Source organism: Streptopelia decaocto (assembly GCF_964273445.1).
Source record: "Streptopelia decaocto genome assembly, chromosome: 2".
NCBI lineage: Eukaryota > Metazoa > Chordata > Aves > Columbiformes > Columbidae > Streptopelia > Streptopelia decaocto.
Genome location: NC_138655.1, coordinates 104,069,763 through 104,095,927, shown reverse-complemented (window position 1 = coordinate 104,095,927; position 26,165 = coordinate 104,069,763). Strand labels below are relative to the sequence as shown.

Below are 26,165 nucleotides of genomic sequence, written 5' to 3'. Positions count from 1 at the left end.
TGTAAAGCACAATTATGTCCTAACCCACCTGAAGATCAGTCCAAATTCTTGAAAGTACTAATTGTAACTTCAGATATTGCCAATAACAGATTTTATGAGGAAAAATAAATGTCTTACTGTTAGGAAGGATGCTATAGCAAGTCTGTGGTGTATGTGTCTTCACACTTGTCACTTCACTAGTTCCTTCTGGCAGGGGCAGGTTGCAAGAGCTCTTTACAAAGCAGAAGTGGTAGCCCCTCTGCTGAAAGATAATCTCCCTATGGTTTATTTATGGTGTATGTTATTTTACAAGATTTGCTTTCAGCTAAGAGGAAAAAGTGGCACACAAATGACAGGAGGTTCATTCTGACACACTCAAATGTCTGCAGAGCTATTTTAACTCTGTGGATTTCCAGCCTTCTCTGTGGTTTCCCAAGTTTTCCATTTCTTTCAGCCTAAGTAACAGCATAAATCAGACAGTTTGTATATTGAGCAGTTTGCTGTTGGAAGCACATGCAATGCGTAATGCTGCTGCTGTGTTGGGCTCCCTCTCCCCAAAAGTGTTGCAAAGCACCTTGCTGTGCCAGTGTATGAAGTCAATGGGAACAACCTGACTGATACATAAATGTCCACTTTGTTCTTGTGTATGGCATAAAAGTATTTTTGAAATCTAAAGTTTTATGGTACATTTGACCTTTAACAATGACAGTGATTTAATGTTCTGCTGAAAGGCAGTTCCTGAGGTGGAGTGTCTATGTACCTAGATATGCACCCTGGCTCTTTATTAATAAGCAGTACAATTATTTTTAGTTGAGAAAAGGCTTCTTTAGCAGCTTCTCAGTTGGGTATTTCTTGCTGGAGATGCTAATTTCCTAGAGAGAGAGCGCTCCAGAACACATCCTTTTAAATATTGATGAAATGAGGAGCTGTACCACTCTCTGAACAGCACCATGCAGAGATGAAATGGCGACATAACAATACATTAAGCATTTTCTTAGAGCTCCTGGATGTTCTGCTCTGGTGCTGAGTAGGATTGGGCTAGCTTACTGCCCATGTTCAGCTATAAATATTAAGCATGCTAAAATCACAGAATGTTAGGGATTGGAAAGGACTTTGAAAGATCATCCAGTCCAATCTCCCTGCCGGAGCAGGAACACAAAAGGGCTGCAAGGTGAGTTAATGCACGTGGCCCTCCAGCCCCTCATGCCTTCACCCCTACTGACAGGGAATCGTGGCAGGAGAACAGAGGCTGCTTATCTGGCTCCCAGGGCAGGGGGCAAAAGGATCCCTGAACCCCTCAGACAGTTGGGACCAGATCTTTCCCCGTGGGGGAGAGGGTCCTTCCCCCTCAAACACCCACTCAGCGTCTTGGGGTGGGAAAGGCATCCCTCTCGCTGCGGATTTTGGAGGGCCGGGCTGTCACTCACACGTGCACACTTCCCGCTCACACACTCCCCTCCCCCGCGGCAGCCGCCCCTCCCCGGTGCAGCCTCTCGCAGCCCGCCCGCCCGCAGGGTCCACACCCCCCCCCGGCGCTGGCAGCAGCCCGGGGGCGGGGGAGCTGCTCCCCTCCGCCCCCGCCGCCGCCGCCCGGGGCTGGACGCGGAGCCATGGCAGAGGAGCCTCCTCGGTGGAGGGGCTGAGGCGGGTTTGGGTTTCGTGTGATTGCGGACTGGCTGCCCCATGCGGGCTCCGTCCCCCGCCATCACTCGCCGCCGCTGCTGCCCGCGTCGGGATGGAGGCGCCTGGCTACCGCCGGCGGCAGCTCCCCGTTCTGCTCCTGTGTGGTAAGTGCGGCGGGGCTGGCCGGGCAGCATTCGGCGGGACTCGCCGCTACCGCCCTAGGACGCCGGCAGCTGACGGGTTGGGGGCGGCGGGGACCGGCCGAACATCCTCGGGGCATGTGCGCGGCCCCTCACGGCAGCGGTTTCTGCAGGGGCACGGGAGTGAAGTTCAGGAGAGGTGTGAGCTTCCCCCCATCCCTTTGCAAAAGCATCCCTTGGGGAGGGGGGTTTTCTCGGCGGGGCAGGGCTGGGGAGCGGGCAGGCAGGGCCTTGCGGGTGCGTTTAGCCGCGCCGAGGGGGCTGCTGGCTCCGCAGGGCTGTGGGTCCCGAGCAGAGCGGGACCGCTCCGGCAGCGCGGACCGGGCGGCGGGGCCGAGCGCAGAATCTGCGCCGCTGGTCCAGCCCAGCTCCCCTCCCGTCGCCCCTCAACCACCGCCGGGGGGGAGCCCCGAAACACGGCACAGGGCGCGCAGCCCCCCGCGAACAACGATTTCACCGGCTGCCAGCGTTGGTCAGGCAATCCCGGATCCCAAATCCGTTTCTGGGGTGGCGGGTTTGGCCGTTGGGGAAGGTTTTCTGCCGCAGGCGGGGAGTTGATTGCAGTTAGAGTAGTGGAGTTACAAACAAGCAGTTATAAAAGTACAGATATTCTTCAAATCTTTCACTTTATAGAACACTGTACTGCTAGAAAAACTGATTTATTTTGCTTGTCAGGTAGCTTGTTTTAGGAGTCTCTGATTTAACGTGTTGCTGTCAGGTCAAAAGTTACTGGGAGGAGTCAGTTCTGATCTTCTTCACTCAACAATAAACCCAGAGATGTGGTTAATTCCCCACGAGTCACAACTACGGGAAAGAAAATCAGGCATCTTATGTTTAGAAGGTTTATCTGAGGACTTTATAACTTTGTTTGCTAACTTTATGCTCCTTCCCTTTACAAAGCTGGTAAAACTGGACTATGAAAAGACCCACAATTAAATGGATAATAATATTGACAGTGGTCAGTAGCATTGTCTTTTGTCATAAGAATGACATGTCAAATGCATAAATTTTCTCATTGTCTATGGCTTGAGGTCTGCTAAAATCTTACCTTAATCACTCAGATTTTTGTTATTTCCCAGCTGAAAAGGATCATAAAAATTACCAACACCTGTCTTGACATGTGAAAGATTTATGCAGTCTTGAACTTAGGTAACCAGGGAGTAATCTTTTTGTATGGGGAGACATCCTGACGTTATTGTGACTTTTATAAAGCTGGAGGTTTATTTTGAGAGAATGAGTGGTGTGAGGGATAATGTCTCTGTAGCTCAGAAAGCTACAGCAAGACATTTTTCACTGGAGAGATATGGGTAGATCAATTATGCTAGGCATTTTTGACTGCTACTTGCTTTCTTAATAGAATAACACCAGAAAATGATTTTAAGGATATCTGTTAGCTGGTAATGCATTACTTTTGCTTGGAATGGGAAAGGATAGATATCATCAAGAACTAATGAAATGAGGCTTGATTTCCTAGTAGAAAAGCCTTCAAAGTTTTATGATGTGAAAATGAGGTTTTTAATAAGGAAAGCCTTAAGTGGTAGAAGACTGAAGTTCTTCTTTGAGTAATACAAATGCACTTTTAATATCAGTTATTTCAGAAAGATTTTTACTTGAATTGAATGTGCTTTCTCCTTTTTTCCTGATGGCTTCTTTTGATTAACTAGAGACATGTGACCTCTCTCATTAAGATAAAACTTGGCAGGATTCCTCAGGGTTAGCTCTCACTGAATCTAGTGTTGTCCGGTGCTGACTGGGTGGGGAGTGGGACCATACTGCTGTAACCTCAGACCAGCACTTTCTGCGTATCTTTCTGTATAGGGCTCCTGAAACATTATTGCTATGTAGAACCATCTGCTATGTTGTCCCTCCCTAGCAAGGATGGCAAAAAAGGCAATGTATTTGCTTGCTGGAAACTCAGTGTTTACAGGAGAAGCTGGATTTGTGTGGGGAGGGCTGTATGTGTGTACTGGGGGGAAAGGAATGTGTGAACTGCGTGTGGTACCTGGTACGCAGGCATGTCGTCACTGCTGTTTCCCCTGTGAAGTGCTGATAACCTCCAGAATGGGGTGAGATGCTAAGCTGGAAACACTGGCTGTCAGGTGAAATACTCTACTTTGCTTAGCAGAGCTATAGATACTTAGAAGATATCTACTTACTGCAAGATCTAAGTGCCTTCAGAAATTATGACGTATTTACAATAATACTAGGTTCTTTTATTCCACTTCTATGTATGGAAGCTGAGGCAAGAGTAAACTTAAGGGCTTCACCAAGACTTTTAGCAGACCAAGTATGTTTTTTTTTTACCCAAGTAGTTGCTGTTTCAGCATCCCTGACCAAACATTTACTCCTTCATCCTTTACAGAATGTCTGCATTTCAGTGTTGCCTTTTGTATATGAGTTGAAAGATGCTACTAGAGTAAAGCTGGATATTTTTTAAAATTTTAGAGGAGTCTTTCACAGTATGTATACCCATAGAGAGAGAGAGATGGTGTGATTCTTATATGGAGCAGTTATCATATGCAGATTTTGAAGACTGTCTATAGTTGTTCACATTTCGTGACCCCGTTTCACAGTGGTTGGAAAAGCTTAGCATTTTGGCGAAAGGTGAGCAACTGGACTCCTGTTCTTATTTTTTATTTTAAAGACCGTATATTATCCTGAAAACAATAATGAAAAAAGCTATGTATTGAAGCCTGGATTCTCTAAGGTCCCGAGCTCCCCTTGGTGGAACATGGTGTCCATAACTCCTGGGGAGTCTAGACTCTAATGAGGAAAAGAAACCATAGGGGAAACATTTTTATTGATTTAAAGTTTGAAATCCAAATAAAAAGTTTTTTTTTTTTTTTCCCCCTGTTATTTTCTTATGAATGTATCATGCTGTTCTGCAGCTGCAGAGGGTGGAATGAAGAAAGGAAAAACCATTGTGTGAGTCCTGAATTCAATAGACCCAGGTGGGTGTGTGTGTAAAACAAATAAACCTTTGCAAGGCTGAACATCTGATTTTGAGTCAGACCGCAGAGTTTTAACAAAAACACATCTCAACAAGAATGACGCTTTGTTTTCCACAAACATGATTTTTCAATGCCAGACAAACAGGACAATTAGCAGACCCCTTTAAAAAAAAAAAAAAAAAAGGCAAAGCGCCAAGTATAAATGCGACCTCTATTCCAACTTGCTGTTTGATCCAGACATCCTTCCCACCATCCTTCACCCTTTCTGTGCCTCCTGATCCCTTTCTTGGGACAGTGTTGCCTTTTCCCTGAGGTGTGCACCAACAAGCATGAGACAGGTTCATATTCTGTGCACTTGACAGGGCAAACTGCCTTATGTTGAGTTCAGTTGTCTGTGGTGTATGTGAGCAAACTGCAGGTGGTAGCACAGAGCATCAAATGCCATCTCCAGCTGGCTTGGTTCCAGCAGATAGGAGGAATGGCACTCAGTGTTTGACGGTAACTCTGGATTGAAGATGTGAAGGAAGGAAATAGCCTTTCTGAACCTGGTTTGCACCAATGAGACCCGGTCCTGGAAAGCATTTAGCTAGTAAACTCTTGCTCTTAAATTAAGGAAGGTTTTCCTATCTACATAGTAGTTAAGGTTTTTAAATGCCTTTGAGGTCTGAAGCCTTAGCTTTTAGGTTTGTTTTAGCCAAACGTGAAGCAAAGCGTCATAGGCTGTTAACTGAAGCTAGAAATACATATTGAGATAGACAAGTACTGCTATAGGTAGAGAATGCAAACCATGAGATTTTAGGGAAAGGGTCTTGAGCATAGCTGGGTCAGCTCAAGGGCAATTTTGCCCTTTAAGTTGTGTTTAAACATTTCAGCCCCAGTGATTTTTGTACAGTTTGTTTCAGTTTCTCCCACCTCTCTACTTAAAATAAAAATGATTCATGCCTTGTATTGGAGGCAAACAAATGAAATTGCAGTTTCTCCTACCAAGGAAATAAATACAGTGATGGCGTCCTTTACAAAACAACATTTGCTACCATCTGTGTCTTTCCTATTGAAATTATTGCTTGTCAGAGATCTATGAAGTAAACAAACTCTGTTCTCATTTAGGGCTTGTAAAGAGATGAATTTTCACCAACTTAATGAAACCTGTTCTAATTCACACCTTTTTATTTTAGTGAAAGCTGTTGCATGAGCCATCTTATTTCAGAATAGAAGTATTATTTTGTGTTTTATGAAAACATCCTGTTTTTTGTTTTGTTTTGTTTTTTTTTTTCTAAAATAAGAGTCTCTTCACAGCCAGGCTTGCATTGAGATAAACTGTAAAATAGAAATGAAAAAAGTGACATTATTTTAATGTGACTGTATATATCATAGAATCATAGAATCATTTCAGTTGGAAGAGAACCTTAAGATCATCGAGTCCAACCATAACCTAAATCTAGCACTACACCATGTTCCTAAGAGCCTCATATATATATGACTTTTAAACACCTCTAAGAGTGTCTTCAGCCCAAGAATTTTAATTAAAGTAGGTTCTAACTTGTCTTTTTCTTACCTTTCTGGCAGGGCAATACAGAACACGTAGAATATGCATTATAACACTGTAGAGATGTTTGATCCTATACTGTTCTGCTGAAGATTTTGGCTGTTGCATTCTGAGTATGCCTTAGACATATTTGGGTTTTCTTTTCCTTCCAGCTACTTCAAAGATTATCATGCAATGAATGATAAAAAACCTTTTCAAAGAAACAAAAATTGTTGGCAGAAATAATCTAAAATAAACACCTCATATAGGAAGTGGGGGATTCTCCATCACTTGCAGTCTCAAAGTCTACACTGGAAATGTTTATGGAAGAATATCCTGTCATTTGAGTAGATTTTATTGGTTTGGTGCAGAAATTATTGGAAGACTTTGTTTATCTTGTGTTACAAAAGGAGTAGATCTGGATGATCTGAGGGGTTTCTTCTGGCTTTGGAGCTTTTAAAATAAAGATGTTTGTGAGGAAAAGAATTGTTGATGTGTTTGCAAAATGAGAGGGAGGGAAGTCCTCATTCTTCCCTACTCCCCTTTCTACTGAATTCTTGCCTGACTCAAAAATCCTGAGAAGGATTTTCCTCAGACTTCAGGGTGAAAAAAAAAGTTTACCTCAGTGTGGGAGCAAAAACATGGAAAATTTCAGCTCAATCACGTCTCAGTGACTGTGAAAGCAGTCAGGTTTAGACAGAGTGTTTTGCAGCTTCGCTGATGGTGTTTGAATTTAACAAACCCTTGTGTTCTATGGATCAGTAGAGAATAACTAATATTCATCAGATTATGTCTACAGTTACATTTTAGTTCCTCTTTTTTGGGCTGAAAGATCTGAATATGCAATGAAGTGGCTGGAGGTGTATGGAGTGCTCTTTTCTTTAAGCTGGGGTGAGTTAAAGCACATCATTTACTCCTCAGGTCATCAGTAAAGAGTTATAAAGAGGTTCCCATAGCAATGCAGGAAAGTTGGTTTTATGCAAAACTAAGCAGTCAGCTCTAATGCCACTATTAAAGTCCTGGTTACAAAAGAGAACTGTTAGCTGAGGAGTGTTAGCCACACAATAATAGCGAGACATAAATTTGTTTGCAGCTGGCTTTATGCAGATGTTTATTTGCCTAACCCCCAAAAGGAGCTTTTGCTTTATTCTCAAGGTATTGAAGGCATTTTTATTATAGATAGGGTAAAAAACTTGGGAAAAAAACCCTGCAAAGAAGGTTTGGATAGTTACCACAATAGGGTGGCTGTGCAGCAGGGGACTTGAGGCTGCACATCAACCATCCCAGACCTCAAAAATGTGCAGGTCTGAAGATCTTCTTAGGAGCCTGCTCTTCAGGGTTGGTAATTTTTACTGTTTCAAGCTGGTTCCACAAATAGTGATGCATGATTTCTTTTGTGCACTAGCAATACTCTTATCTCAAGAATAAATAGGGTTTCATATTTTTCCATCCGGTGTTTACTTTTTATGTTTTTCCATACTTGTTAACTGGCACATTCTTTGTTTTCTCATGTAAGTGTAAGCACTGCTGATCTGTTGTTGCTGAAATGTTTTTGGTCTTGGCCTGGTTGAAAAAACAAGGTCATAAATACTACCCTCTCTTTAAATTTTTTTAATAAAATATTGACGTGAAAGAAAAACAGGACAGAGATTATTAATGGCTGTAAAGAAAACTTCAATTTAAAGTTTTTACTGTCTTGTAGTATTATAGAATCATAGAATCATTTCAGTTGGAATAAGCTCTCAAGATTACAGAGTCCAACCGTAACCTAACTCTAGCACTAAACCATGTCCCTAAGAACCTCGTCTAAACACCTTCTAAACACCTCCAGGGACGGTGACTCCACCACTTCCCTGGGCAGCCTGTTCTAATACCTAACAACCCTTTCCATGAAGAATTTTTTCCTAATATCCAATATTAACCTCCCCTGGCACAAGTTGAGGCCATTTCCTCTTGTCCTATCACTTGCTACCTGGAAGAAGAGACCAACACCCTCCATGCTACAACCTCCTTTCAGGGAATTGTAGAGAGCGATGAGGTCTCCCCTCAGCCTTCTCCCCTTCAGGCTAAACAGCCGCAGCTCCTTCAACTGCTCCTCGTAAGACCTGTGCTGCTGGTCCCTCACCAGCTTCATTGCTCTCCTCTGCACTCTCTCTAGTACCTAATGTCTTTCTTATGATGAGGAGCCCAAAACTGAACACAGGATTCAAGTTGTGGCCTCACCAGTGCTGAGTACAGTGGCATGATCACTTCTCTAGTCCTGCTGGCCACACTATTGCTGATACAAGCCAGGATGCTCTTGGCCTCTTTGGTCACCTGGGCACACTGCTGGCTCATATTCAGCCAGCTGTCAGTTAACACCCCCAGATCCTTTTCCCCCAGGCAGATTTCCAGCCACTCTTCCCCAAGCCTGTAGCGCTGCCTGGGGTTGTTATGACTCAAGTGCAGAACCCAGCACTTGTCCTTGTTAAACCTCATGCAATTGGCCTCAGCCCAACTATCCAGCCAGTCCAAATCCCTCTGTAGAGCCTTCCTACCCTCCAACAGATCAACACTCACACCCAATTTGGTGTCATCTGCAAATTTACTAAGGGTGCACTCAATCCCCTCATCCAGATCATTGATAAAGAGATTAAACAGAACTGAGCCCTGGAGAGCTCCGCCCATGATCAGCCACCAACTGGCTCTGTTCACCACAACTGTTTGGACCTGGCCCTCCAGCCAGTTCTTTATCCATCGCAGAGCAGACCCATCCAGGCCATGAGCTGCCAGTTTCTCCAGGAGACTGCTGTGGGGTATGGTGTCAAAGGCTTTACTGAAGTCTAAGTACACAACATCCACAGCCTTTCCCTCATCTATTAGGTGGGTCACCTTGTCATAGAAGGAGATCAGGTTGGTAAAGCAGGACCTGGCTTTCATAAACCAATGTTGACTGGGCCTGATTTCATGGTTCTTTTGTATGTGCTGTGTGCTGTCACTCAGGATGATCTGTTCCATGACCTTCCCTGGCACTGAGGTTATGTATACCTTTGTTTCTGTAAGTTGTTTTATGGAATGCTTACTAGTAAGTGCTTTTCTTCTATTACTCAGGAGTGATTGCAGTCAACTTACAAGACAGTGTTAATGTATGAAGACTGTAGATGGTGGACAGAAGAAAGAAATTTAAACCTTTCACTCTTGTTTCTTCTTACTCCTTTAAGTGGCACATGCTATTTGAAAAACAAAGCAGAAGAACTGTGTTAAGAAATATTAAACGAAAAAAGATGGAGAAAATGCGAACTGAGAAGCACTGGGTTATACCCGAGCAGCCAGAGGGGCCCTGCTATGCTTGCTAGGCATCGTGCCATGAGAGAGGGTACCTGGGAGTTTGTGCTACTCTGGGGTTTAGTTCTGCTCCTCAGGTCCACTGAGAGTTATGATTTACTCCAGGATTGGCATAAATAATGCCAATCTGCTGTTGTGCAAAGTTTTCTGTATGGGTATCCATCCAGGGAAAATTACAATGGGCAGGAATCGTGCAGGATGCTATTGTGAAGAGCCATGCACACCTGCTATGAGCAGGTACGTATACAGCAGTATAAGCAGACATGCAAAGCTCTGAGATTTTGTTAGTGTTTTATTGCTCTCGTGAGTTCTTCATGGCAAAATGCCATTTTAAATAATCTGTGATTGTATAGTTGAGTATCCAGAGCTCTGGAGCACCGGTAGGCAAGCTGGGTTAATGAAGGAAAACAACTCGCGTTTGGTCCAGCCAGCTTACTATTTCATGGTACATATAGAGTTCACTGAAGGCATGACTCCATTGACATTATGTTGATATAATGACTTGACACGCTGTGTAACGTCACTAGGAATCTGCGAGAGAAGTACACGTAGCATGAAGGTGGATGTGCAGGTTGGGGATTTTTGCTCTGGTCAAAAAAGGAAAAAAAAAATGATTAGGCTTTTTATGAGGGCAGTATCTTGATTAAAATATTCTACCTGTCAAGGGAAGAAAAAACTTAATGTCTAATGTCTTCAAGTATCCCATGGTTTTAAACACTCCCTCAGGAGAGAGTGTGCCGTGACCCTTGTCTGCGAAACCTTCAAAGGTCATTTCCCCTTCCCAAGATTATGTAAAGGAAAAAAAAAAGAAAAAAAGTTTTGTTGGCTTCTCTTTCAGGCTACTCAACAAAAGCAGATTAGAGTCTTTATTTGCCTTGAGGGACAGGTATTTTTAGACTCATTCACAGGTGCATAGGTACTTTAAAGTCAGTATAGTGCTGACCTTCTGTTTCCTTATTATAGGGAAACCTTATGTCACATTACATTTTCTTCTGTGTTTTCCTACCTTTTACATTAATGTCAGGCAGCTGGGTTACAATAATGAGCACCCATTAGATCAAACCTGTGCTTCCAGGTGATCAGGTGATACAGTGTCAGACTGAGGTCCTGGATGTGGATGATGGACTTTGGTGGCGACCACAGTTTGCATGCAGACTTGGCAGTGTGTGTCTCTACACAGTGATTGCAAGTTGTTTGGCCTTTCGGGGGGAATAAATCTGAACTATGCTGCCTCATTTGTTGATGTACCTTTCCCATGACTTACAGAGCAGAAACATTTTGCATTCATCTTTTAGGCAGAGAGAAATTGTCATGTTCTTCAGTTGCTTTGGTAACATTTTCTGAGAGAAGGAGGTAGTGGTGAGACAGAGGTCCTGGCACAGGACCACTTCTGCAATCACGCGGTACTTGGCATGATGTTGGTTTCTGCTTGTGACCTTGATGTAAAATGGAGACTGCAGCAGCAGTACATCACTAGGCTATAATGAACCTGAAGAAGTGCAGATGTTTAAGGGGTGAAGAAAAGATTTTCACCTCCTCTAGCTAGAAGCTTACATATCTGTAATAATAAATTATTAAGAGCTATGCTCTGCTTGGTTTAGAGATGGTACATCTGTATGACAACCACAGTATCCTATGACCCGGAAGAACATATTTCACAGGCAGAAATGACAATGAGGAGCATAAAGCGTTTCGAAGGCCTGTAGATACATCCCAAATAGCAATCTTTTCCTGACGTCCTAGGGAACAGACACAGAAGTGAATTCAGCCAGAGATGGTTTGGGTTTGTTAGGAAAGCTGTTCTGCTTGTCTCTGGTGGCTGTAGACTGCAGCACTTCCTGAGGAACATAGTCCTCTGGAACTCTCTTCCAGCCACCTTAAATCAGATTATGGTCCTGGCATTGTTTTTGAGTGTCATCTTTAAACACTTGCTAATGCCACAACTTTCTACTCTAGAAACAAAGGGACTTCTCTTATTAATCTCCACTTTTACTCTCTGGAAGAATCTTGTGTTGGGATTTCTTTCAAGAAGTGCATTTGTCTATATCACTCTTCTAAAAGAGTGTGAAGAGAGTTTACTTCAAGCAACTGATTCTGCTGTTGGAATATTTAGTTCATCCACTGTCTGAAAGACAGTGGCTGTATAAAATACAATTTTATACTTCAGTTATACAGTGTTTAATCAAAAACACAATGGGACAGAAAAGAGGTGAAGAAAACATTATGTGGCATTTTGGGTTGAGTCATGCAACTTCTATTATAATACAGATCTTAGTGTTTGGTTGATTGCTAAGTAATTCCCTCCCTAAGTATGTTGTTGAACTGGTATAATAAAGTGAAATATTTATTTAAGAAATAAATTGTTAATGATATATAATAAACTTTAAAATACTATCTATATTAAAAATACTGCATATATATGTACATGTCTTTAAATAAGACATACTGGCTTCAAACAAAGTAGCAGAAAACCCATGCAACACCTCTGGAAGTAGACACAGGCTGTTCAGAAATTGTGAAGTATTATTTGTATGCTGTCAGCAGTGATTTAAGAACTTCACAAAGGAATGTAAAGTATAATCATTTGTGTTCCTGCTCTGAAAAATTCCCAATTGAAGTATGAGTTCAGAATAATCATCACATTTCTTTGCAGTCACTGGAAAGCTGGAGAACTCTGAATGAACATGAAACTGAACAGTTGATGCCCTCAGTAATGCTCCCTGTTGATTTGCACTGATGAAATGAAAAAGCTTAAATTACTTCATTTTATGCTTTTCTTGCTATGCAGGAAGAAGTTTCTAATGTCCAAAATTGTTAACTGTCTGAAATTGCCTTACCAATTCAAAAGCAATAGCATAATGCCCCAAGCTATGATAAAGTACAGCACTGAACTGTGCTTTTAGTGAATGTTACATTCCCATGGCTAATATGCATCTTCCATATAGTTGACACAAGAAAAAAAAAGTATTAAAAAGATAAAGTATCAAAGCAGGGTATAATGCAAAGCTGACATCTGTGTTATACTAGCTCTCTAGATAACTTCTTGGACCTCAGGACAAATTAATCCAACCTGCCAACACACAGATTCACCTTGCTTCTGCCTCTCCATGTGCTGAGGCATGTTTTTTTCTGGGCCGGTTTTGAATGTTGGTGTAACACTTCTTTCAAGTACTATATTTATTGCAAGCTTCTGTTTCTTCCTGGCATCCTTCCTGTGTTTTGTGTTCCTGTCATTGCCTGGCTCTGTGAACTTCAGTTGCCTGATTTCCTCAGCTGCTTTCACACTGTGTGAAACTATGTCACTATGTGACATCCTTGCATCCTGTTCTCTCTCGACCCCGTCCTGCTCCTCTTATAAAGAGAAGTGTCAAAGGGACAGTTAGTCACTGAGAACAAAAGATGACCTTCTGAGCCACATATATTGTAGGGAGGGTTATTTAAAGATGGGCAGGTAGGGCTTTAGTTTTTGTACCAATAGCATTATTTTTCCTTTTTTGTGCTTTTGCAATAACTTCTAGATTTGAAATAGTATGGTCATTCATGTTTGCTTTCTCTCTGAGAGTGGGCCACCTGAGAAGGTATGTTTCATTTCCCCCATAAATATATGCATGCATTTCACTGTGTAGCAGGTAAAGGTATCCAGCTGGACCAGCTTTTGAATCATGTTCATTAGGCCTGGGTAGAAGGCTGCACTCTGCTGGCTGCTTGCTGACGTGCTGTCAGGACTGTCTGTGCATTAACAGTGCCCTGAACTGGGTCCCCCTCACCTCTGTGTATGGGCCTGGGTGCCCTGAGCTACTCCATAAGTAGTCCTGGGTTACTGGCTGTTTTCTTGTGTGTGCTCTATACCTAGCTACTGGGTTGCCCTGTCTCCCATCCTGTCTCTGGCCGTATCTCCAGCTGCTTCTGCTTGCATTCATCCCCTGCCATGTGGGAGCCATTGATGGAGGCCTGTTTCCTGTCTGTGGCTCAGCCTGCTTGGGGTATAAGCACTGGTGTCACCCCAGCTCATCACCAGTCATCATAGTTTCCCCCCCCCCCAAGTGTGTTTTGGAGTTATTAATAGCACAAGTTTATGCTTTGCCTATGTATAGAGCAATTTCATGCTAAATTATCACTTTGATATTTCTGTGGAGGCTTTAACACCCTGGTGTGATTAACTGGAATAAGAACTGGGCTCAAAGAAGCGATTTATCATTTAAAAAATAGCCTAGAGCTGCAGGTTTTAGGGCTGTGAAGTAGGCCTTTAAGAGCAGTAAAGATAAAGCAGTAAGGATCCTTAAGGACAGGCAGCAGAAGGGGGAGGACCAGCCAGCTCCCTAAGGCAGTTGAGCAAGGTGTCAGGTATGGCTGTTGAGAAATACGTTGCTTCAAGCTTCCACAGCCCTGTAGGAAGCTATCTGTGTTAAGACTATTCTCGCTGACTTGCAGGTGGTGGCACTGCAAGTGTTCAGCCAAATCTGTTTCAGTGATGTGGTTATCATGTCTGGTAAGTCAATGTGTGAGTCAGCTCCTTAGCAGACTAAGATGGTCAAAATGCAATGAGTGCTCTTTTATACTAGCTGAGGATCAGCCCCTTTTCTCCCAACAGCTGGGATAGCAAACGTTGGGTTTTAGCTGAAAGGACAGAAATGGTTCTTTCACCTGTTTCTCTTACAGTCAGGACCAGTCTCTGCACTCCCAGCTCCATGGCCATATCCTACCTTGGGCCACCTCTGCGCTTCCTGCCAGCACTGTGCTTGACCTGGAGATAAAAAACTATGTGCCCTAATGCGATGCAAAATTGGAACAGAGAGATGTACCTTCAGGTGCCTTTAAGAAATGCTTACTGACAGTATTTGGTTGAAGCTAGGTATGCAGGGTTTCCAGGGAAAAAGGTGTGTTTGATGAAATATGTTTGAAGAAACTGCTTTGTCTTGCAGTCTTGTTATTCAAAGCAGGAGGGCTCAGACCTTGGTGAGACCTTTATAGGTTGCCCATAAAGTTTCAGGATTGCTCAGCCTCCGAGTCTGAGGTGTCTTGGCCACATACTTTTGACTTGCTCCCATAGCGGCCTTTTAGAGAAGTCTTTGGAAGACAGTCATGTGACGCCTGTGTTAGCTGGTCTTTTGCTTCTGTATTCGTACAGACCCTAGTGGAATAAGGCGCTTGAGCTTGTTAATGCCCAGGAAGACGGATAATAAAGAAAACCTACCCCAGCTGTAACCAGTGTTTTTCTGCAGTAGGATGCTTCTTGACATGGTGTCAGAGCATAGGTTAAGTTACTTCTATGGAGTTTCTTATGCATTAGATATTCTGAAGTGTTTGTGCATTCCTGTGAGAAAGCCTGTAATGGTACAACTTGAGGTTTACATCAAAGACTGGTGAATTTAATATGATCTTTAATACCACCTATGCGACCATTAACTTTATTTAACATTTAAATATCTGAAGAAACATTGGTAGACCTCTGTAAGATTGATTTGTTCAGTATTTAAAATCAGATTTTTAAAAGAATTGTGGGTAATGAGATTTGATCAGTATGACAAAATGATATTAATAGAGCATTAATCTCTCTCCTGTGTTTCCAACAAATCATAGGTGCGTGACTGTGGAGCAGCAGTTGCCATTTCAAACTGTGGTTTTAATTGCTTTCATGGGCTGTGTGTCCAAAGAGTTCTTGCACAGTATCATGCTGCTATCAATAAAACTTCAAATTATGCAGAAAAACAGGTGTTTCTTTAGTGCATAACTTCCAACACAGATCTGATGTCCCATTTACAAAAGGAGGGTAGAGAGTAGATAGTAAGAGGCTGCAGTGAAGGTTCAGGATCAGATTTTTTTTTTTTTTTTCATATACAAGATTTTGAAGTTGTTAATAAAAAGTTTTATTTTTTTTCTTTTTTTTTTTTTTTCCCCTTGGTTTTCTCATATTCTATTACTTAATCCTATTTTGCTTATCTTCATCTCTTGCTCTGACCCCGAGGTGGTTGGTCCCTTTGCATCTGATTCCACTAATGCTAGGGGCAATCCTACATGTGGGTACGCTGTATAGAGAAAATAAAGCTAAAGGCCATTGCTGTGGCCATTATTAACATGATTTAACCTGTAGGCAGCTGGTACAGTTAAACTGAACCTCCTTTTCCCTCCCTTAAATGTTGGCTCAGGTGGGAGTATATGGCAACTGTCTGTTTTGGAATCACAGCAACATCTTCCAGCACTTCGAACTACTTTGTTTCTTCTGTGTATCTTCTAATGAGATGAGATGGCATCTGCCTTTCAAGGAATAAGCTGAACATGCCCTGTCTTAAAAGAGCTGCTGGAAAGATTATACTTTTTGTATAAAATGTCATGGCCAACAAGCTGTAGTCTCCTGATGAAATCTTTATTATGAGTTGCATATCTGGGAGTAAAGACAGCAAAGAGGGGTGGGGATAGCATGTGCTGGTCTCAATTGTTCCTTCTCTGAAGGTATCTGGACGCTTTTGGTTGAGGATAGGTGAAAAAAATCCTGTGTTACTTTGTTATGACCAGGCCAGAAAAAGCAAAAAGCACATTTTCTTGTGAGCAGGGGGATTTGTGAGCACAAACCTGTGAGCCTTTATTGGGTACTTGGTTTTTCATAGTGTCCCTGCCTGACACTGGGGTAGTCACTCAGGCTCTTGCCTGTAAAACATGGACGTGTTGTTTTCCTCTTACAGGGTCTCTCTCATGGTAAATCCTGTTTTATTTGCCTCACTGTGGTCTCATGAGGATTACTGCAGCAATAGATATGAAGGATCCAGAGATCTGCAGTTCATAAGGCACATTTTCAAGTGAGGATTAAAGAAAATCCTACTCAGTCTCTAGTATATTTACTAGCATAAAAGCTAATGGCTTGGAAAGATAAGTGCTTTATTTGTGAAAGAGATACAGCCATCAGAGACTGTAGTGGAGTTTTGGCTCTCTGAGTCTAGATGCAACAGATTTCTGCCCTTCACAGTTTCAGTACATTCTGGCTCATTAGTAACTAAGAGATTAATGCTTCTCTGGAAGACAAAAATATGTTCCTTAGAAGGATCTAAATTCTTCAGATGTATGTACACAACAATTTGCAGTTAAGTCAGTTGAGAGCTTGGCATATCTCAGTGAACACCACAGTCTAGATCCAGATTATTGGGACTGATATTCTGCTACATATATCTTGATTCATTTTACTGGAGTGATGTGTAGGGTATAAAGAAGGAGCAGGAGGCACCCATCTGTGTGAAATTACTCATTTTGTTTCTAATGCAAGATAAAGACTATACAGATTTGTCAGCATTTTTTTTTTTTTCAAAAATAGTTGAAGCCATATCACTCTTAGCTATATCTGCAAAATCCTAAGTGTGGCTGGACCTGTGGGAACATAGCAGGCTTCTGTTAATTTAATCCATCTGGATGTACTGCAAGTCATTGATCAGAAGACTCCTTCTGGAATAGTCTGTTTCCATTTAGATGCTTTTCTGAAATACCTGTGTTAGTGTAATCTCTGCTTGAGAAACTTTTGGGTTTTGAACATAATATTTTTTGAAATATATGACTTCATTGTGCAAAAGGTGGAGATAATGAAAACAGTATTAAATTTCTAAATGAACAGAATACACTTATTTCTAATTCTAATTGCTTGCTTAATTTTACTAGCAAAAAGGTGTGGTTTTTTTTTTCCTTAGGATGTGCAGTTCACCTACATTTTGAGTGAATTCATTATTGTCTCCAACTTTTTCACCCTCAAGGAGCTAAAAGTAAAAATAACCCTGTCTCTAATCCCTAATGTTGGAAACTACAGGAAAGAGTGGTGTGGACAGACCCATAACAAGTCTGCATGACTCAGCCATTAAAAGGACAGATAAAAATGAATTTAAAAAGATAATATTCTCTAAATACTCATTTTGCCATTCTTGACACACACATTAATAAAACTAAAACTAATGTTTGAATGAATATTTTGAACATTTTGTTGAAACCTAAGTTATGCTCAAGTTTACTTGTATCTGTACTAGTTCTCTTACATAATAATATGGAGATATCTAACTCATCTCTCTTTTTCCCCCCACCCCTAGTTAATGGTGTTATGACGCTTGGATTCACAGGTGAGCTTTACTTCTAAAATTCAAACTTACATTTCTGTTTTGTTAATGGCAGCTGTTTGAGAAGCACTTTCATCCTATCTCATTTCAGTTAACTAGCTGACATGCATTTTTTACAACTTGTCTTGTCCATTGGCTTTATGAGCAGAGTGTTGTAGTGTTATGTAAAGGTCAGTCTCAATAGTGATGGTAAAATTGGAGTATGTTTCATAATTTTGAACCCCTTTGTGTGTGAATTTAGATAGAAAGCCCTGTGTCATCAGATTATTCCTGTTGAATGATTCTGTCAGAGCTTTTTATATAATCCTGCAACATACTGAATCTCTGAAGAGAACCAACCAGAAATACCAAGGCCATGGAAAATCCATTTAAACACCCCATTGAGAAGGAGCTGGAATAATTTGTTGATGCATATGACATAATAGAGAATACTCTGCCAGGGAAGCAGCTTTGCCTAACTTTTGTCAAAAGATCAGTGTAGGATTTGTCAGCTATGAAATTTTCATATCTGGTTTTGAATTCTGCCCAGCTTTAGTGTTCATCTACAGATCTAGCTGTGGGAAGTATAACTGCTGCTGCTGCCAGATGAATTGGCGGGGACACTTGAATAAGCAAGGTCCATGCTATCATGTTAACTTCCCAAGGATGAAATTACACTGTCCTTGTTTCATAACTTTATAATTTCTGTCAATGGTGATTAATTGTCATTGTGATTTTTTTTTAATTTTTTTTTTTTTTTTTTTTTTTTTTTTTTTGGTGTGTGACATGGATAGAGGCTTAGTTTGAGCTCTGAGAGCTCTGACGATCACATGTGACGAAGGAGATAGGGTCAGGTCCCAGTGAGTCAGCTGTACACCTGGAGAGGTTTGTAGTCCTGTGAAATAGTAGGCTTAGGGTCTCAGGTGTGGTGTAGGCCTTTCAGTTACGGGCCTGCTGCTGTTGGAAAGTATGTGAAAGCAAAGTGTTTCTTTGGTCAGATGTGATGACTGTCTCTTGTTTGACACATGGCATCACTAAGTCACTGAGTTCCCCAACTAAAGAGTCAGCTGCAAAAACTTCAGTTAAATTGCAAGGCACTCCTGTCTGGGCCCCAGAGGGGCCATCTCCTTTGTAGGGAAGATACTTAAGGTGATTGTAAAACAGGCTCAAGTGCACATGCCCCATTTCAAATGGAGGTGTTCAAGATTCTGATTGATGGCTGGGTCATGACATGAAGCCTGAAATCGTTCATCTTGCCCTAAGGTTTTTGGACTAAACAGTGAGGAACAGTGTCCTGTTGAGAGTGGGGGCTGCACCTGACCTCTCTTAAAGAGAAGGCTTGCACACCTTTTACTTCACCTGGCAGCGTCTTTGGCTGTCATAATGTAAAATCAGAACTGCTGTCTCTTTCAACAGTGATGGGATCCTTCTCTCAAAGTAGCTAATAGAAGGAAAAGAAATATCTCCTCTCCCTGGTGTAAACAGGGTATGAGTGAAAATGAAGAAGGAAAAAGCTGTAAGAGCTCGTTCTGCTTAGATTTCTTTTTTCTATGATTAAAAAAAGACAAAGTGGTCTGTTCTTTTTGGCTGTTCCTCCAGAGCTCTCTGGAGTGTTGCCTGACATGTCCTGAATGATTTGTTGAGGTTGCAGTTTTGTTCAGGTAAATACTTTTCTCAGATTTGTGGTGTTGTAAAAAGAAGAAATCACACTTTTTTTTCTGATTGATATAATTAGGCATTTGTATTAAGTATATTGACATACATATACCTGTAGGTAATTTTAATGTTCTACAAAATGCATGCATTTTGTATATAGAAGAGCAATCAAAATAGTGGCAATTATAAAGATGTATTTAACAACTTAATCAAAACAAAGTGTTTCAGCCTTATCAAAATCAAATGCTTTAGTTAGTCGCAATAGATTTTTTTTTTTTTTGGTCAGAATTTTTATTTCATAAGAAGTATCAAAGTACTATCTTTGTGTTCCAATGCAGGCATGGGCTGGATGAGAAAAACGACTCTAAATATTGTGGATTTGCCATTATAGACTGCAAAAGATAAAGGCTTGCTCAAGTCAGGGTTCACTCTTTTCTTTGCAAGTAGCTGTATCCTTGTAACATCAGCATCACATAATGGTAGATAATTCCTTTAATATATATTAAAGAAAGCTTAATTTTGACTGTGGGATTTTGAGCCCTTTAGCTGGTTAGATGTACAAATGTTTCCGACATCCCTGTTCATTTACAATTATATGGTTAGTTCAGTGGGACACATCTATATAGGCTTGAGAAGTGTTTTCTACACCAAAGTATATGATCAGTAATTCCAGTTACCTTTTAACTATAAATGCAAATGGGCAGTAGTAGGTTAGTATGAGCAGAAGACAGAAGATTAGAAAGGTGACTAGGTAGGTTCCTTTATGGTAGGTCTAAAAGACGATGCTGTATATCAGGGGTGTCAAACTCATTTTCACTGGGGGGCAGATCAGCCTTGTGGTTGCCTTCAAAGGGCCAAATGTAATACTGACTGTATGCAGTCCCTGCTGTATATGGTAATGTATAGTATTTGATACTAAGTTATGTTTTTAATAGATTTATGTAAAGGTATATTTTACCTACAAAATTGTTTAGAAAGTTGAATTTTAGGTTTGAAACAATGTAGGTGGCAAGCAGAATCATGTGAAGGAGTTTGTGAGTTATCTGTTCATGCTTCTTGTGTTTCAGTGTTTGAGACTTAAGGTGCTTTCTGATTTTTACCTAGGTGCATGTCAACGGACTAATGTCTGCAATGAATCTCTCATGTTAGAAAAGTTGCCTGCCTGTGGAAAGGTCTTTGAAGACATGATGAAGAAAGTGGACTCTAAAAAATGGTGCAACCTGACAGAATTTATCATGTAAGAGTTAGTTTTGGTTTTGACAGTTTTCACATTATAGTGGTATTTGTTCTTTAAAAAAGGATCACCTAATATATGAAGAACACCATAATACCTACATCCCTAATATATCCCTAATGCATGCAAAACATTTGTGTTCTAGGTAAACTGAAGTCCTCCTATGTGTTGTTGCCAGATGCAGAGGGTTAAGCTGTAGCTCTTAAGTCCCTGCAATATGGGGACAGGGAGTGCCCTCTTAAAGAGTGCACAAAATAGAACACTTTAATGAAAACTAAGCAATGGACTAATCAATACTATCTGCTGCTGTTTTTACCTCAGACAGTTGTGTTTATATCAAACTGATATTTCTGTCCACTTTAGGCAAATGTTACTTGAATCTTTTTTTGTGTGTGTGTGAAACCACTAAAGCAATGTGCTTTTAGAATCCCACTATTCTGTTTTCTCTGGTGGAAGCAATGAACTTCCCTCCTCTGATTTCATTTTTTCAGTAAGATAACAGGAACATTTTCTCTTACAATGTTTCAGAAATACATCTCTTGTGTGAAATAGTTCCTGTCCAGAGGTAAAATGATTTCTCCTGTTGAAACTGCTGCAGTTTGTTTCTTTGCCTGCCAGATAACATGGAGCGAGTGAGCACCACATGTTTTGTCTGGATGTCTAAAATACAGCAAGACTGACAGTAGCGAGGGTAGCATTATTATTTTCTTATTTCTATTCCTGTTCTGTGGTTGCTGGAGGTATTTACACATCTCTCTATAAAGCTGTATACTTCAAACTCTGCTCTGGAGGAGCAGAGTGGCCTTGTCAGCTTTGTGGAGCATCTGCTACTTCAGAGCGCGTCTGCTCATGCATAATGGTTGGTTTTCGGAAGCACCAAGTACCCTCCACACCAACTGAAATCAGAGGAAACTGCAGGTGTTCAGCACTTCAGAAATCGAGACTCAAGTGAATTAGCTCTGCATGAAGCAGAACATCTGGATTTGAAAGTGCACTGGTGCTGTTTTGGGGGCTGCTCCTGAGGCAAGGTAGCCACAAGCTAGCTGTCACCAGACTTGTCACAGCATTATTTAGATATCTTCTTGTCTCATATGATTGTTGGTCTTGTGTCCTATTTAGTGTCGCCTCAGGTGATGCAAGATTTGGCAGTCACCTTATGCAAGATTTTAACTTGCTGATCACCAATACGCACAATAGATAACGAAATGTTGGACTGCTGAGCTGTGTTCCCCAATGTTTCTCTTACTGCTGACACCCATGTTGACATGTCCTGCTTGTTGATAATATTTCATAATCTGACAGCATATTAACATCTGAGAGGCTATTTCTTCTTAGCACTTTTATTTGCACACCCTAGATGACTTTACAACATTGCAACCTTTTACAACATAGATTCTCAACACTCATGGCATGGGAGAGAAAGATGCGCTCATGCAACTCTCTCCAACCATGGGTAAGCGCAATAGGACATAAGCCCTTCTTATCAAGCTTGAAGAAATTGCATTCAAGTCTGACAAAGAAATGTGTGTATACAAAGGAAAAGAACATCCTTGCAATGCAGGTGTTGCTGAATTTATTTAACAAATATATATCCATTATGGGGCAATAATTTTAATTTTGAAACTCATCTAGGTATAAGTTCATAGAATCTAGAATCATTTTGGTTGGAAGAGACCCTCTAGATCATTGAGACCAACTGTTAACCTAACCGTGTCACTACACCATCTTTTAAACATGTCCAGGAATGGTGACTCAACCACTTCCCTGGGCAGCCTGTTCGAATGCTTGACAACCCTTTCCATGGAGAAACTTTTCATAATATCCAATCTAAACCTCCCCTTGAGGGAACCTGAGGCCATTTCCTCTTGTCCTATCACTTACTACTTGAGATAAGAGACCAACGCTCTCCATGCTGCAACCTCCTTTCAGGTATTTGTAGAGAACCCTCAGCCTCCTTTCCTCCATACAACCAGAGTTCTTTCAGATGCTCCTCATTAGAATTGTGCTCCAGACCCCTCACCATCTTTGTTGCCCTTCTCTGAACTTGCTCCAGCACCTCAATGTCTTTCATGTAGTGAGGGACCCAAAAGTGAACACAGTATTTGAGGTGTGGCCTCACCAGCACCACGTACAGGGGGATGATCACTAAGTTATTTTGCTTATTTTGAAGGAAGCCTTGTAATTTTGCTCCATTTGATCTTCATTACAATCATATTACAATCACATACCAGAGTTCTTTGCTTATATCTTGTTCATATTGATAAGTGTCCTCAACTAATGGGACTACTTACAGCAGAGAAAGGTATCTACAGGAGTCAAAATATTAAACTGTGCCTTTATTAATGCAGGTGAAGAAGCAGGCAGCTTTCTTTAAGAGTTTAAATATTTCAATGCAAGGTTTTTCCAAGGTTTGAAGCTAATTGCAGTCTCCAAGTTCTCCTGATTTTCCATTACAATTAAGGGTCTACCTTGCTTTTATTCTTTCCAATTGAGCTTCTCACGTGGTGTCATTTTCATTCCCTGTTCAAGAAAATTCCTGCCTATCAATGGATATTTTTTTTATTTGAAGAAATTGGTCAGTCTGAGGCTTTGTTCATTTTTCCTCATGTGCAGTACCAGAAGAATAATTCTGCCCCCTTCCAAAAGAAAAGTCTTTCCCATTGTTACATAATGTACAGTTATATTTCAAGGTCCAGCTTAGGAGAGAGTAGAGGCTGAAATTTGTTTTGGAATTAATTTCTTGAATCAGGTGTTAATCAAGCATTAACAGTCTGATTACAACCTTAACTTAGGGGTTCGTGGCACTGAAGAAACAGCACATTAAGAATTTTACTCTTTTGAGAACAGACATTGTGATTTGACATCATGCTTTATATAAGAAGTATATAGGCTAATTTTTTTCACCTCACCCCCTGACAGATGGGAATGACACATTTCTTTATTTGGAGTATACTGACAAATTAATGAAAACAAGGTATTTCTAGCCATGGTCCCTTGAAATTCAGGTATTTAAACCTGGTGGTATTAGTTTACCGTGATTTTGCATCTAGCCTCCAGCAGTAAAAATCAGTCAACTTGAATCAGGTAGTGGGTTAAAACTGAGAGTTTTTCTATGAAGAAAGCTGTTTCTTCAAACAGTAATTTCTGCATGGCGCTTTTCAGTTACAAATGGCTGCCCTTGGTTATGGGACTGCAAATAGCGCTTATCTGCATTGCTTCACTGTTTTGTCAAACAGTTGTGAGAGAGATTTCAGTGACTTCAATACGCTGTAACTTAATTATATGGTAAGATTTTCTGACAGCTCCACTACTTATGTCTTTATTATTAACAAACTTGCGTTCTTCAAAAGCAGCCTTTTAATTGACTTTAGAGACTTGTGTGGCAGCTGGTACTGGAAACCAATCAAAGAGTTTTAGGCTCCACAGCTGATCTTGATATTGCTGGAAATGTATAATGATCACATAAAACCTGTAAAATTTCAGGTAAAGTTTTACAGAAGCACTATCAGGAGAAAGTTTACATGTTAGTTTTCACATTTTCCTGTGAGGATTCATACAGAAATTAGGATACAAATACTCTGGGTCAGATTGTTCAAAGGTATTTGAAAGCTTAAATATTATGAGGGATCTAGGTGACATTTAAAAATATTTTAAGTCATTTAGATGTGGTGGATTTCAGTGGTTCTTGCTTAGATAGTGGAATATGAAGGACAACCAGAAACACCTTGCCACAAAGGTAAAAACTTCAAAAAACAGCTGGAGACATTCATTGACAAAAAAGGAGGGGATGAGCTGTTCACAGTTTTGCTTTTAGGCTATTCACAGGGAGCCCTGAAGGTGAAAATGTTACTCGGTTTAAATGACAGGAAATTACGATACATGGCAAATGAACAAGCAAAGACTGAAGTCTGGATGAAAGCTATGGGGAGTTAACAAAAGCAAATATACTTTTTGTTTGACAAAATACTGGGAATCACAGGAAGCTTTCTATTATTAATGTGTACTATTTCTGTTATTCTATAGATATTTGTAATAACATATATTATATATTTTTGCATTACATAACATTATATTTCTGTATTATATTCTTAATATTTTGTAACTGCAGCTAAATATATGAAATAACAGTTGATAATCCAAAAGATAGTGGTGATATGTAATTTCCAGTGTTTGAGTCCTCTAAACATTTTCTGAGGGGACAGACCAGCCTTGGTAGCATTTATTTGTTGTTAGACTGAAATGTAGAATTTGATTGTTATCTTTCATCTGGTCAAGTGTCATCTGTTTCAGTGTAAGGCAGTCTGTTATTCCGTGTTTGCCAGCCAAGGAGTAGCTGTAGATTGAAAGGCTGAGTGTGAAATAGAAGTTTGTGTTTTGGAAAAGAGCCCTAGCAAAGTGGTGCATGTAATGCAAGCGAGGTCTGTCTGGCTTTTCTGTTTCGGAAAAAGAATTGATTGTAAGAGACTTCTTCCTCCAATTTCCTCATCAAGCCTCTTCATGGCCCAGAGAGCCCCTAACTTACTGTGAGGCAGTGGCTCTCTAGCAGTGGTTTATGGCACCTAGAAAATGTTACAATTCTCATTTTTCTGAAGTTTTAAATTTGAGTCCTTAGCAGAATAGGAGAAGGCAATATTTTTCTTTAAGTGTATCTCTGAAGCTGATTGATTGCAAAGATTTGTGTATCGGGTGGAATTCCCTGCTTTGTTGTGAGCATGGTCCAAGGTCTGTCCCCATGCTGAACAACGGGTTTATATTCTGTACAGCCTCAGTGTAGTTTTCCCAGAACTCTTTCATCAAAAATGAATTCTATAAACAGAAGCAAGAAGCTTCAGTCCCGTTGAAACATGATGGAGTCCAATTGTGTTCTGTACAGATGTTGAAGATTTGAAAAAGGAATTAAGGAAAGAAGATGTGTATGACTAGAGCCAAATTTGATGTCATCTTCTGGAAAACTACTTCTAAAGCTGTTGTTCAATTTTAAAGTCAGTGAGAGTTTGCCTGTTACAATTGGCTCAAGTAAACTAAGCTAATCATAAAAGGGCCTAATTTTCAAAAAACCAGTAAAATAATAAAGAAAAGAGAGCCAGATGACATTAAGATCAATGGGAAAACAATTTGTGGAAGAAATGTGCAATCCAAGATGAAATTGTATGCCCCCTGTTTTTAAAGCTTGGTGCTAATAACCTCTGCTTGGCTGAGTGTGTAAGAGCCCTCCAAAATGAGTCATTTTCTAGGTTGATTGTGTAAGTTTTTTTTGGTCTTCCCCATTGACTGCTCCAGGAAGTCTGATTTAGCTGCTGATTGGTGATTATATCCAGCTGTTAATATCAAAATATCTGTAGAAGAGGCATGTACTGTGGAAATCTCAGACAAACTACTGGGTTTGTTTTGCAGCTGAAGTGAGGCGCTGGTTCGTGTGAGCTAATTCTTTTCCACAGTAATTCGTCTCACAATTAGAAAGCAAACATATTTGGCTCATTCTTTTCAACATTATCAGGAAAGTCCCAGTTCTGGATTTTCACATGTGATTTTATCACATGAAAGACAAACTGGGGCTGGCTGGAGCTGGACCTTTGAGCAGCCAGCACAGATGTGATTTTAGATCCA

General features: G+C 40.8%; 1 protein-coding gene across 3 annotated transcripts in view; it reads left to right on the top strand.

The window, feature by feature from the left end:
- The first annotated feature begins 1,494 nt into the window (after positions 1-1,494).
- The window catches only part of RAMP3 (receptor activity modifying protein 3), a 50,654-nt gene continuing 25,983 nt past the window's right edge, over positions 1,495-26,165 (top strand). The window contains exons 1-4 of one of the 3 annotated variants that reach the window (XM_082045783.1): positions 1,713-1,766; positions 4,691-4,753; positions 17,663-17,692; positions 20,429-20,561. In XM_082045783.1, the coding sequence (XP_081901909.1) occupies positions 17,674-17,692; positions 20,429-20,561 (152 nt within the window). In that variant the 5' untranslated portion in view covers positions 1,713-1,766; positions 4,691-4,753; positions 17,663-17,673. Of the gene's footprint in view, positions 1,767-4,690; positions 4,754-17,662; positions 17,693-20,428; positions 20,562-26,165 lie in introns of all 3 variants that reach the window. The other 2 variants (XM_082045785.1, XM_082045784.1) reach the window with 2 other exon arrangements.